The sequence below is a fragment of the Thunnus thynnus genome, chromosome 7 (assembly GCF_963924715.1).
Source record: "Thunnus thynnus chromosome 7, fThuThy2.1, whole genome shotgun sequence".
Classification (NCBI taxonomy): domain Eukaryota; kingdom Metazoa; phylum Chordata; class Actinopteri; order Scombriformes; family Scombridae; genus Thunnus; species Thunnus thynnus.
In genome coordinates this window covers 13,500,673-13,513,506 of record NC_089523.1, presented here as the reverse complement: position 1 = coordinate 13,513,506, position 12,834 = coordinate 13,500,673, and the positions used below count along the sequence as shown (strand labels likewise).

General features: G+C 38.8%; 1 protein-coding gene and 1 non-coding gene across 4 annotated transcripts in view; both read right to left on the bottom strand.

The window, feature by feature from the left end:
* LOC137185911 (sodium channel subunit beta-2-like) overlaps nucleotides 1-12,834 on the bottom strand; it is a 29,261-nt gene that overhangs the window by 12,873 nt on the left and 3,554 nt on the right. Inside the window, exon 2 of one of the 3 annotated variants that reach the window (XM_067594432.1) lies at nucleotides 6,994-7,083. In XM_067594432.1, coding sequence (XP_067450533.1) covers nucleotides 6,994-7,075 — 82 coding nt within the window. In that variant the 5' untranslated portion in view covers nucleotides 7,076-7,083. Of the gene's footprint in view, nucleotides 1-6,993; nucleotides 7,298-12,834 lie in introns of those variants that run through there. The other 2 variants (XM_067594433.1, XM_067594431.1) reach the window with 2 other exon arrangements.
* On the bottom strand, nucleotides 4,215-4,288 carry trnat-agu (transfer RNA threonine (anticodon AGU)). Its single transcript has one exon. It is a non-coding gene; the product is annotated as a tRNA-Thr (tRNA).

The window sequence follows — 12,834 nt, the reverse complement described above, 5'->3', positions numbered from 1 at the left end:
CTGTAGTTTACACTGTTCAGCTTTAGGAAGTATCTTACATTTAACATCCTACAATTAAAAAAGTATATAATGATGCATATTGTTACTTGAAATGAAATGAAAGTATCATTTAGTTTCCTCACATTTCCTCCTCCCTTCTAACATTAATGTCACAGCATGGGCTTCCACTCCCCAGACAGAATCTGTGCTCTCTCTCAGTGTGTATGTGTGTGTGTGTGTGAGTGCGTGCGCCTCTGTGTGTGTGTGTGTGTGTGTGATGGGACTCTGCACCATTCTCTCCTCTGCAGTCGGGTGTTTCTGGCTCCCTTCCCACTGCTGCTGCACCACTCCACAGGCCTGCCTCTCTGCACCACACAAACACACCCATGCACTTTCTACATCTCCACCCACCGTCCATATGTATAATTTACACACACACACAATTTTCCATGCACACCATCCACCACAGTCAGGTGTCTTGTGATGCAGCGCAGAAACCGTTTCTTGCTCTCTTTCACCACACATATGCACACACTCCTTCACACAAGGTGTGCATTGTCAGCAGTGAACTAAGCATGCTAGCTGTGCTCTGTCAATGTCATCCCTGCATACTGACCTATCTTTATACACAGACAACCCTGACACATTCAAGCCGCTGTCACTATCACACACACACATATGGTCAGCACTGTATACACACATGTCCCGTTGCTACTACAAGCCAAACACAGATATACATTTAGAGAATCAGTGTGATACAGGCTCCTGCTGACTCAGCAGTCCTGTGGATGGTGAGAAAGAGAGGCAGAAACAGAGAGAGACACAGACTTGCTAACAAATGAAATACTGCAGTAAAGCAGGCTCATGCGACTCCTCCCTCTCTCTGCCCCTCCCTCTTTCCTCTCCCATCTTTGTCCACCTCACTTTGCCTCCTCTCACGCCTTTTTCCAAGCCCGTTTTCCTCCGACTCCTCTACTACCCTTAAATTTACACTTTCCCTGTTCCCCCCACCCCACCCCCCATCTTCCCTTGCCAATACTCCAAGCTTTTCTCTCTTTTACTCCCTTCTGTTTTCCTCCATTGTTCCCTACGCTTGCAAGGTCAATGCAGAAAAAAAAGTAAACCGTAGGTAGTGTTGTTACGTCATCTTTCCTTCGCACTCACCATCTCTCTTATCCAACTCCAGCTGACTATTTTTTCATTAGGTTTTATGTATGCATATAGGTGTGTGCTTAGGTGACAGCATCAATTTGTATTAATGTCTTCTTGTCTTATTGATGGGTAAAAGGAGGTAAGGACACAGACTACAGAAAGAGACTGCAGTTAGCAAAGTATGAAAAAGAGAAAATGAATGATTGTCTTTGAACAATGAATAATAGTATGTGATTGGCCCACTGGTTTGATATGAGTTCAGTTACAGGCTGACATTTTGAAAAGCACTACACTGACAAAAACATGGGACTGCCACTGTAAACAGGGAGTCTATAGCATATAGCATGTTTGGGGCATAAAGACCCCTTAAACAATCCAAAATGTACTTTAAATTTCCACGAGAATAAAGATGAAAGCCATTCAGTGTTATTATTTAAAGACAAACAAGTGATGAAAACACTGACAGCTGAGTCTTTTTTCATATTTATCGCATCGTATTTAAGCAGCATTATTGATCAGGTGCATCTTTTCATGGCTGAAGAATATGTGCAAACTTGTTTCATTTTTACAGGATTATGCCTCAAGCTAAATGTTTGGATTATCCAGGAAAGTTTCAATAAATATATCAGTGAATAAAACTTTTTATAGTAGACTGGCTAAACTCTACCTCTACCAGATCCCAATCCAATTAGGCATCAGTGGGATGGCATCATGCTATTCAAAGTAAAGACCCAGTGAAGACCAACTTGACAAAACTGTGGACAGCATCCTTAAAAGGCTTCTTCTAAATGTAAAGCCGTAAATATGATATAATGTAAATATTTACACATTGGGCTCTGTTTTCATGATGATCATTTACTAGTACTATGTGGTGCAAATCCTAATATCATCTGCACTCATTTATTGTGGTGTTGAAGATGGTTCTTACTGGAGTGTATGTACAGTAGGGATTGGCCTTGAGTGGTTTGTTGGAGAGGTTGCTGGTTTTGAGTGGGTTGACATTTCATTTTTTTTTTGTTTAGGGGCCAACTATCTACCAAGGAAAGAACACTATATGATGTCCCATATTTTGTCTTTAGTCAAAGCTGTTGGCTGCCACTTTCAGAAGCTTTAGAGAGAAACCCCATACCTTTTTTGGGGGTCTGGCCTCTGACTCCCACCTCCTCATAGCATGGCCAATGAGTTCACCATAAATCCTCTACAACACACTTCAACTTGGAGCACTTGTAAATAACATATATGTCCCCTGCACAATATTAGCTTTATGATGATGCATCACAAGTAGGTATAACACCATATCTGGTCTCTGATTGCTTGCTGCAATCATGAGCTGGTTATTTGTTCCTCTATGCAAAACATGTTGTGCATTGGAGTGTTGTTAGTTTAGGTAGGACATTATTAGTCATTTGCTTGACTTCCACCCACAGTATATTGCTGCTTAGCATTTTAGCACTTGATTGTGTCATGAAGTCTATCTTCCTTGTTTTAGACAAGTGTTGTTAGAGTCGACAAGTGTGTTTGAGGGTTGTTGTGTCTGAGGGTAATGTGTGCACGGTGCGGAGCTGCGTGCTGACAAAGTGGCATTAAGGCTTTTTTAGCTCTTGAGCCTGTTTGGTAGTTTGATTATTTTGCTTTTTCTTTTGATGAAAAGGTGAATCATGAGTTATTTTTGCAGCTACACCAAGCAAAGCCAACAAAACAAAGCCTGTAAAGTATATAAGCATTTAGTGGATGATATGTTGACCCCACCATGCTGCCTTTACATTCCTGTAAGTGTGGTATTTTTAAACAGTGATTCAGTTCTGTTCTATACCGCAGGCTCTATAGTGCCCCCTGTTTTGGAAAAATCCATACTGCACAATGCAGCACTCTACACTCTAGGAGCTAGATCTGGGGGCAGTCAGCAGTCAATACAGCTCACTGCAAAAATATGACTTTTCAGGAATTCGTGGAGGAGTTGCAGAAATCCTGTGGGGAGGAGATTATGTCATGACTAGACTGGGATAGTAACCAGTCTCAGAAACCTAGAAAGTCATAAACAAAAAACAGTACTGTGTGATATTATGACAATGTTGCTGCACTCCATTGAATCACACAACAACATCTTTGTGTGATATGCTTCTGTAATATTATCACAATCTGAACACCACTACATATGGGAGACAAAAACACAGTAGCTCAGACAGGGGCACATTAGCCAGTGTGCTGACCTTTTACTGAAGTGTATTCAGGCATAATAACTTCACAAGCCCATACCCATTTGTTGATCTCAGTTATGATCACTACTAAATACCAGACAACATGGAAAATATTGACTGTTATATTTTGGATTGAGTGAGAGTTGAAGAGTTGAAAGGTACTTTCCATCCCTTGTCCCTGTGTCCCCTCCACTCTTTCACAGTAATGTATTATTGACAGTCATGTCTACTTACTGCAGATTAGAGTTGCAAAGTCTGGTTGCCTGTGTAGTTTAACTTTAAAAACGCACTTACAGGATTTGAGTGGAACTTACAGCTACTGTACACATGTATACTCAGATAAAAAAGAAAGCAATAGATGGCATTTAAAGGGGAATTGAATAGTCTAAGGTTGTACTCTTACTACTACTTTTAGCAATCAAAAGCATAAAACTGTATGAGTTTTTTTTTTCCTTTTTGAAAACAATATTTCTTGCCAGTGGCTCTGTCTCCAGAACATTGCACTACCTAATATTTAACAATAGACAAGGATTAATATAATTTGGATAACAAAGAAATCACATTTAATCTGAATGTTGTGTTTCAAACATTGCCATAAAATGCCTCCTGTATGTTGATATGTTTCATGCAAAAATAAAATTCAACACCAAAACAAAGATAACTTAGTATTCACCAGCCTGTTTTAGGAAAAATGCACCGCAATTTCAAATTTCGGCATCCAAAATGCTAAAAATTTCAAAGATTAGGCCTATGTCAAATACATCATAGGTTATGACTGTACTAAAATCACTGCATTAGTGGGCATAGTAACGTTTTGTGATACATTGGTATACTGAGAAATTAATAATGATGACTTAAGTCTTTCATATCCTTTTTTTTTTGAAAAGGCACTGCTGGGATTCAAACCCAGGATCTCCTGTTTACTAGACAGGCACTTTAACCAACTAAGCCACAGCACCAGTAGCTGCACTCCTCCATTACAGAAATACTCCCCTGCTGGCTGGAGCCTGGTACACAAGTATACTGTTTGTAGTAGTTATCATTTAGTAAAGGTTTGTATGTTTTTTCTCTTTTCTATAAGAATGAATTACTGTTACATTAGAATACTGACTGAAAATGTTGCCATGTGATTCCTCTGTGCTTACTAATGTCAGACATGGGTTACACTTTGGCCTGTTTAAAGTCCATGTCAGTACATTTACAGTACAGGAATCCTCTTCTTGGCGAGCTGCTGCCCTCTAGTGCCTCTGTGTGGTAACTGTACTTGTAGTGCTGCTGTTTGAAGTTATAGCTCTGATGGATGGAAAGAACATCAGTGGGAAATTGCAGCAGAAATTAAAGTGCATAAGAAATACTATACTGACAAACTTTTTATTGGCATATTCTACAGTTGCTGTATTTCCAAAAGGAAACACAAAATAATACAAAAACTCTAGCTGTATTACAGCAAAACTGCATTCTGAGTGTTAATACAGCCTTACAACCTTTTATAATGCATGTAGCAGTAGCTTTAGTGACCTTATTTGTGGCACCACATATGTTATTCAACACATGAGGCATGTCAACATGTTACAGTCTTATATGTCTAAACTGAGGATAAAATTACAAACATCTGTACAACTAAAATTCAAAGAATTTATACTTGCTGTATGGGTTCGGTATTTGAGCATGTGTATTGTGTTCCATCTAATTTAATCTGGTAACTCTGAATGACATACCTAAAGTGTGTTTTTATATTATAAATATCCTTAAACATAGACTATTGACCAGCCTACATATAATTAAGGATTAAAGAGGAATGCTGCAATCTTTCAGTTTTCTTTGACAAAGGCTACATCCTGTTGATAGAGAAAGAAAAGAGCATCTGCACCTTACCATCTCCATGCCACAAGCTCCATAGCAACAATCAACTTTTGGGTATTTGTTTTCCTGCTGGCATAGGTGAAACAGCTGACACCAACTAAAAATACACTGGAGTGAGTTCTCTGTAATTTCCAAATCACTGAACTGTTTCATTTGATGACACAAGAAGATAAAATTCAACTTAATTGTCCTCTTGGCTTATATGGTGTCAAACTGAGCAAAGTATTTCCAAACTGTCTCACTCAAACCAAAGTTTAGCCTTTCGGTATCGTTTTAAAGTCACTATGAATTGATGAAATTGGGGAAAATTGTGATTGTCCATGAAACTGCGCAAACCTTAAAAAAAAAAAAAATAAAATAAAATAAAAATATATATATGTATGCATTTCTCCCTATTGCTTTTACTTTGTGGAAAACATCATCTTCAGTGTCTCATCATGTAAATGCTATATATATTCAACCAATAACTAAACATTCAGACACTAAGACCATTTTAGAATGATCATACTCATTTGCCTCTACTAAGAAAACTGCTTCCCCTCCCTGATATCTAATTGATTGATGCCTAACATCCTGTTTCCTGTTCAGGTTGTTAACCTCCCATCGGCTTGGGCGTAATGCCCCAGTGATGAGGGCCGGGAACACGAAATAAAAACATGGTCCACATGGATGCCAATGGTTCAGTTTAATTCTGTTTTCATTGTTTGAAAATTGTAATTAAAAAATCATCAAATGCTGATAGCTACACATCAAAAACCACGATCGCTTATGGATTTCCTTCACTAAATTGATACATATGTCAAAGTCAGAATGAGGAAGATTTTACTTTGTTGAGTGTTACTAGCGCAGTAGCCTACATGTTGCAATTTTGTCACTGATGAGAAGTGGCTTTCCTTTGGCATTTATTTTGCATTTAAGCAACAGGAAGGGAGTCTTTCATACAAGCTCAATGTTGATATGCCTCACCACAATACTAGCTTTAATAAAGCAGGATTAAATTGGCTGTTTTTTGTTAATCAGCTGGACAGCACTGGGTTTTTATTTAAGCACATTTGATCATTCTCAATTTAAATAATGATCAGATGTGGGCCACGTTGTGTAAAAGTGTGTTTTGATCTGATGGCTATATCATAAAGCAGATTAGAGTTGGGGTTGGATATCATCCTGTCCACATCTGCTCTGTTTATGCATTCATGTTCTGATGGATTAAAAGGCCTATTAGATAACCTCATACCCCTTTTATCATGTTATACCACTGCTACTGATCTATAAATATCAATAACACACTGTTAGCACCTGGTTATAGGCCTATTTCTATCCAGCACTCACAGCAACACAGTCAAAGAGACCTGCTGTTCACTATCATTTTTGCAAACTAAGCCAATACTTATTTTTACAGAGTGCATCATAATCCTGTTTAAAGGCTGTGATATACTCGGCCACTAATTTAACTATCTCCAGAGGGTAAATGGAGACGTAGAAGGCATTAAGTCCTTATGCAAAACTAACACAGCTGATCAGAAACCGGTTTGAGTGGGCGAAGAAAGACACAAAAATCTTGTTTTCACGGATGACCTAATCAAACTGCGAAAATGCTGGAATAACAATTAATATTATCTCACGTTACACCCATTATCTCTCTCTCCCCCCTTCCCATCTCTGTCACACACGCACACACAGTCAGACAAGAGGGAAAAGGCCTAAAGATGGAGCAGTGTGCGGGAACTATCAATCTATCGAACTGTTGATCCACGTATCAATGTATCAGATCATTGATCGGTTTTGCTGTGTTGTTTCTTACCAGAGAGCGAGAGCAGCAGCAGCGGCAGCACCGAGCTCACCAGCTGGACGACAGAGCTCCTCTCCTGCGCGCGGGAAGACATTTTCTCTCCTTTAAAAAACAAAACAAAACAAAAAATGACGTTTTTAACTTTAGAAAAAAATCATGAATAGAAAACAAGCAGCAAGTCTGCTTTTGGTACGTGCGTTAAAATGCTAAAAACTGTATAAGCTATTTTTTTTAGAGGCAGGACATGGCTGGCAGTGTCTGTAGCCTTATGAGGGTTGATCTCATGGTTGTTGGTTTGTTTGCGGTAGAGGCGAGAGGGCGAGGCATGGAGGACGCACGGTGTAATTAAATGGAGAGCCCCACCCTCACAGGTTTTAAAGAAATTATTTGTAACACTAAGAAATATACAAGAGAATGACCAATAAATCATAAAGAGGGCAAAAAAAGTTAAATACACACGTAGATCAGACAATGGGAAAACCTGAATATGCATATATATATAATATACATCTATACAAGACACAAGGGGTCCCTGAATGGTTCAATGAGTGCAAAATAATTTCAAATTACAATGTGTATAATATGATATGGCTATCACTGAATCATAAACAAACTGAACACCTATATGAGGTTGTTTAGCAGCGTGTTAGACAGCGCTCTACCACCACTGCCATCATCAAAACACAGAATGAGGAGGTATATTTTGAATAAATGGTCTTCCATCCACACATTATCCATGCAAACATGAACTGAAGCTGTTTTTACTATAACACTTTTTTGATTTGTCCATTAATTTAACATGTGTAAATCAAGATGAAAACCATGTTCATATTATTTTACGATCAGGTGGGGATTAACAGCTGCTGTGTGTTGGAATTTTATTAAAGCAAAACTTTAAATTATTGCAATCTCTGATCCAAAGATTAAGTAACAATAACAAAATTCAACATGCAAGTTTTACTATAGTTGCACTGAAGCATCAGGAAAATAATGTTTGCATGGGGTCATAAGGATGACGATGCCGTGCAGACAAACAAAAAATTAACACGGAGACCATCCCAACCTCCCTCCTTTCTTCCTTCCTTAAATCCATTCCCCCATCCATACATCGTAGGTGGGAGGCAGCAGGAGAGGATACTGGGAAATAAAAGAGGCAAACGCTAACTGGCAGTCACATGTATCATCTCTCCATCCATATTTCACTTGGTAGTTACTGGAGGCAAAGAGAGATGATGCTAATAAACAACAGTGGTGTGCGCTTGGTGAAGAAATTGGCCAGAAGGAGACAGAGGCAAAAGAGAAGACACAGTGATTCCTCTGAGCAGACTGATAATCTCAGCTTTCAGAAAAATGGGTGATGTCAGGATAGAGGACCTGAAAAAGAATTAGAGGAGAGAGGAAGTGGTATGTGTAGACAGGAAGAGGTAAGTGTGACCTCAGAAGAGTGGTTTGAAGACATTAAGCCATTAGGGGTAAAAAAAAGGAGGAAGAAGAAGAGGGTGAGTTAGCATAACAACACTCCTGACTACATGAGAGCTTCCAAATTTACTGTCACAGGCTTTTAGACCATCTACTGGCAGGTCTACAGGCTAAAACATGCAAATATGAGACACAACAATAGAAATACACCAAATCTAATCCAATAACCCTGCAACAAATATGACTTATTATGAAACTACAACATTCAGTTTTTGTATTAACTAATTATATAATGCATAAGAGAGCTAATTACATTGTATATGTCAACCTTAGTGTCTGAAAGCGATGCCTTATGTAACAATGTCTACCGTTGACAAACTGTGTACGTTTATACTGTATAAGTTGCTGTATCAACATACAAGGAAACTCCCCCATACTGATTCAGGAGTGTCAGCAAAGTCAAACCAATTTATTAACAAAAAAATCAACAACTACTAACAAAAGCTGTACATTGGCGTGGGCGCTGTCCTGTAGAAGGACAGGTGCGTTTAACAGGGGACTTTTGATCTGTTCAAAGGCAGACTGGCAGGCATCAGACCACTTAAAGCTCACCTTCAGACTCAGCAGGTCAGTTAAAGGTGAGGCTACAGCGGAGAAATGTTTACAGAAGCCCCTCTAATAACCAACCATGGCTAAATAATGACAAAGCTCAGTTTGGGTGGTTGGAACAGGAAAATCCACAATACACTCCACCTTCGCCTGAACAGGATGAACCTGACCTTTCCATGCTGTACCATTACTCCACCTGCTTCTTAAGCCAGTGGCTTTCATCTGGATTCACTCGATACGGATGCTGTTTAATGGGCTGTGAGTCCCCACATCAATATTGTGCTTCAACAGGTGTGTTTGAGAGGGAACATCAGCAAACAGTTTTGTATTGGACTCAATTAATTCAACTGAGTCTGAGTGCTGCAGCTCAGAGAGATGAGACAAATGAGAAGGGAGATTTTGCAAGATCTGAGTTTGACAGCTTTCCTTGGGACAAAACCCTATCACTCACTTCAGCACCAGACAGTGCAACAAGACTAACATGCAGTGCAGTGACTTCAGCACCGGACAGCTCCACATGCCTCAGAACTGGACTCCATCTCCAGCCATGCATTCTCCCTATCACAGTAAGGTTTCATCATATTAAAATGACAGAGATGAGTTCTACACCGCCGATCAGGAGTGGCTACAAGATAGTCTTTATCACCAACCTTTTCCTGGACCTTTTTGGTCCTTTTATTGGTAATTTTCCTGAAGTAAGGTCCATTATAGCGAGCCTGCAAGCTAATCCCAGGAACTGGCAGCAACACTAAAACCTTGTCACTAGGCAGGAATTCTCTGCTTTTAGCGTACTTATACCAGCCCTTCATTCTGGCCTGTGCTGCCCCAAGATTATGCTTGGCTATCTCACAGACATAGTTTGAACATGAAGTTACTCACATAGTCCAGAAAGTTTTGTTCCCTCCCCTCACACAACCACTTGTCCTTCAAAAGCTTCAATGGACCAAGTACAGTATGGGAAAAGACCAGCTCTGATGGACTAAATTCCAGTGATTCCTGGACCTCCCTGATGGCAAACATTTGCATGTGAACTCCCTCATCCCATTCCTTTTCAAACTCCAGGCAATAAGTGTGTAACATAGTTTTTAATATCTGGTGAAAGCACTGAAGTGCGCCCTGACTCAGGGTCGTATGCACTGGAATAGCAGTGTTTAATCTTGAGCTGCTTCAGCACCTGAGCAAACACAAGTGACATAAAGTTTGAACCCTGGTCTGTTTGTACAACTTTTGGCAAGCCAAACAATGAAAAGAACTTCGTGAAAGCCTTTAGAACAATGGGAGTTGTGATTTCACACACAGGAAACACCTCTGGGAATCAAGTAGACACACACATCACCATCAACAAAAACTTATCACCAGTTTTTGTATGCAGAAGTGGGCCTATGCAATCAACCAAGACACGTTCAAACGGTTCATATACTACTGGGATTGGATACAGTGGAGTAGGAAGAATGGTCTGGTTTGACTTTTTAGCTACCTGACATATGTGCCAAAACTTGCAATGCATGCAACATCTCTCTTTAAACTCATGCGGAAAGAAATGCCATGAAATGTGATTGTATGTTTTCCTGATACCCAAATGACCGGCAAGAGGATTGTCATGTGCCAGATTGAAGATTTCTGCTCAATCTGGACCTGGAATTACAATCTTTTCTTTTTTTAATATACTTTATTGCAGGGGTGCAAAAGTTATACATATGATATTGTTCATACCTACATCATTCCTACAACATTTATATGTTTTTAATATTAATAATAAAGAAAAAAGGGGGAAATGGTCCACATATTTAGTAGGGGTGTGCGCAAATACAAATACATTATTCGGCAAAGCACAAATAGTGGGTTTTATACGAATATTTGTTTCATACAAATATTTTAAAAATTATTTGTTGGGGGTGTTCCCCAGAGATAAAGTTGAGCTACTGACACAAGCAAAGTGCTCTTAAAGACTTGCCATAAACTGTTGTTCCCCTTCTCCTTTCCACAAAGTTAGGTTGTAAAAAATAGGAAATAAATGAAAAGTGCAAAGCAATAATTGCTTTTGAAGTTCCTCCCCACATGTTACACGGTGTTCTGTCTCTGTGTTATGGGTGTACAAATAGATAGGTCTGGCTGCAATGAGGCGATGAGTAAAGTTTTAGCTCAGTTATCATAATAATTTTCTAAAATTAAAAGTGTAATAAAAACAAAAACAGGATTTTTAAGCCTCTTTCCGCTTTTATGTGAATACAAATACAGATACAAATAATTTTGCTGCCTCAACAAATACAGATACAAATACAAATACTGGGATCTCTGCACATCCCTAATATTTAGTCCATTTATGCCACTGTTTCAAATATTCCTGTTCTTGATTTCTGATTCTATAAGTTATTCTTTCCATTTCTAAGATACTGTTACAGATACATTTGCCTTCCAGTTGTTAAGTAAAGGTGGAGTAGGTTTTAACCAGTTCCTTGTTATCTGTTTCATAGCTGCAATTCTAAGTATCCTATATAGATATCTGTCTATTTCTAATGTAAGTTCAGGTGATGATATTCCTAAAATAATATATTTTGGTTCAGGTACCTGCTTAATTTGGAGAATTTTCATGATAGATGTTATGATATGTTGCCAAAATGTTTTTAGTAATGGGCAGAAAAAGAAAATATGTGAATGATTGGCTTTATTTTCTCTGCACCCTCTCCAACAGTCTGTTTTAATGGATACTGTGAATTTTGATTGTAGTTTTGGTGTAATAAAAAATCTTGTGTATATTTTCCATGAGTACTCCCTCCAATATCTGGAATTTGTTGTTGCTTTATAAGCATTTCCCCAGTCCTCCTCTATTAACTGTCCACCTAGTTCTAAGTTCCACTTTGTTCTTATTGTATCTTGTGTTTCAATATTATCTTGTATTTTATATATTTTGGAAAGAGTATTCTTGGTGTCCATATTGGTTTCCTTCTCTTTTGTGAAAATTGTTGACATAGTTTCTAAGTTGTAAGTATTTATAAAAATTTGACTGGGCTAGATCTAATCTCTTTGATATAACTTTGAAGGAACTGACATCATTTTTAGCATTTGTGAGTATATTCGCAGTCCTTTAGATGACCAGACCTTTAATACATTATCCATTTTGTTTGGTTTAAATTGAAAGGGGAGCTAGCTCTTTTTCTATTATAATTATAATTCTATATATATTATTAGGTTTTGTGTCATCATTGGTCCATTCCATTATAATCTTTATTTGTGTGGCATGAAAATAACTATAAATCTTGGAGTGGAATTACAATCTAAGTCACAAGACTCCAGGCATCTATAGCAGAGGCATTCAATGGTGCCCACATACGCATGAGCAACCCGTCCTTCACAAAATAACCTGTTGACAAAGATTCAATTTTATCTCCAGCTACCACAGCTTCAAACAGAGAAGACACAATAGCATCATTTCTTTGCCCAGCAATTAACTGCTCAAGGGACAAGGACAAATGTTCAACCTCAGGGAAAGTTTTTATACTCGTGCCACTACTCTCAGCAGTGTCTAGAGAAAACCAGCGACCATCACCAGGATAACAGAGGAAACTATCACTCCAAGCAACCTCCTCCTGATCCTTTTTACCCATAGATCGAGTAACAGCACAAGCTGCAAAAACCTTAGGAAACTGCGGAGACTGCCTAACAGGGACTGGCATCACTTCAGGCGTAACAAGCACTTTTCCGCTTTCCAAATCATTCCCCATTAGAAAGGCAACCCCCTTAATCGGGAAACCAGGACACACTCCCACAGCTACTTCACCAGACACCAGGTCCAACTCAATCAAGATTTTTTCCAACGGTATGCCT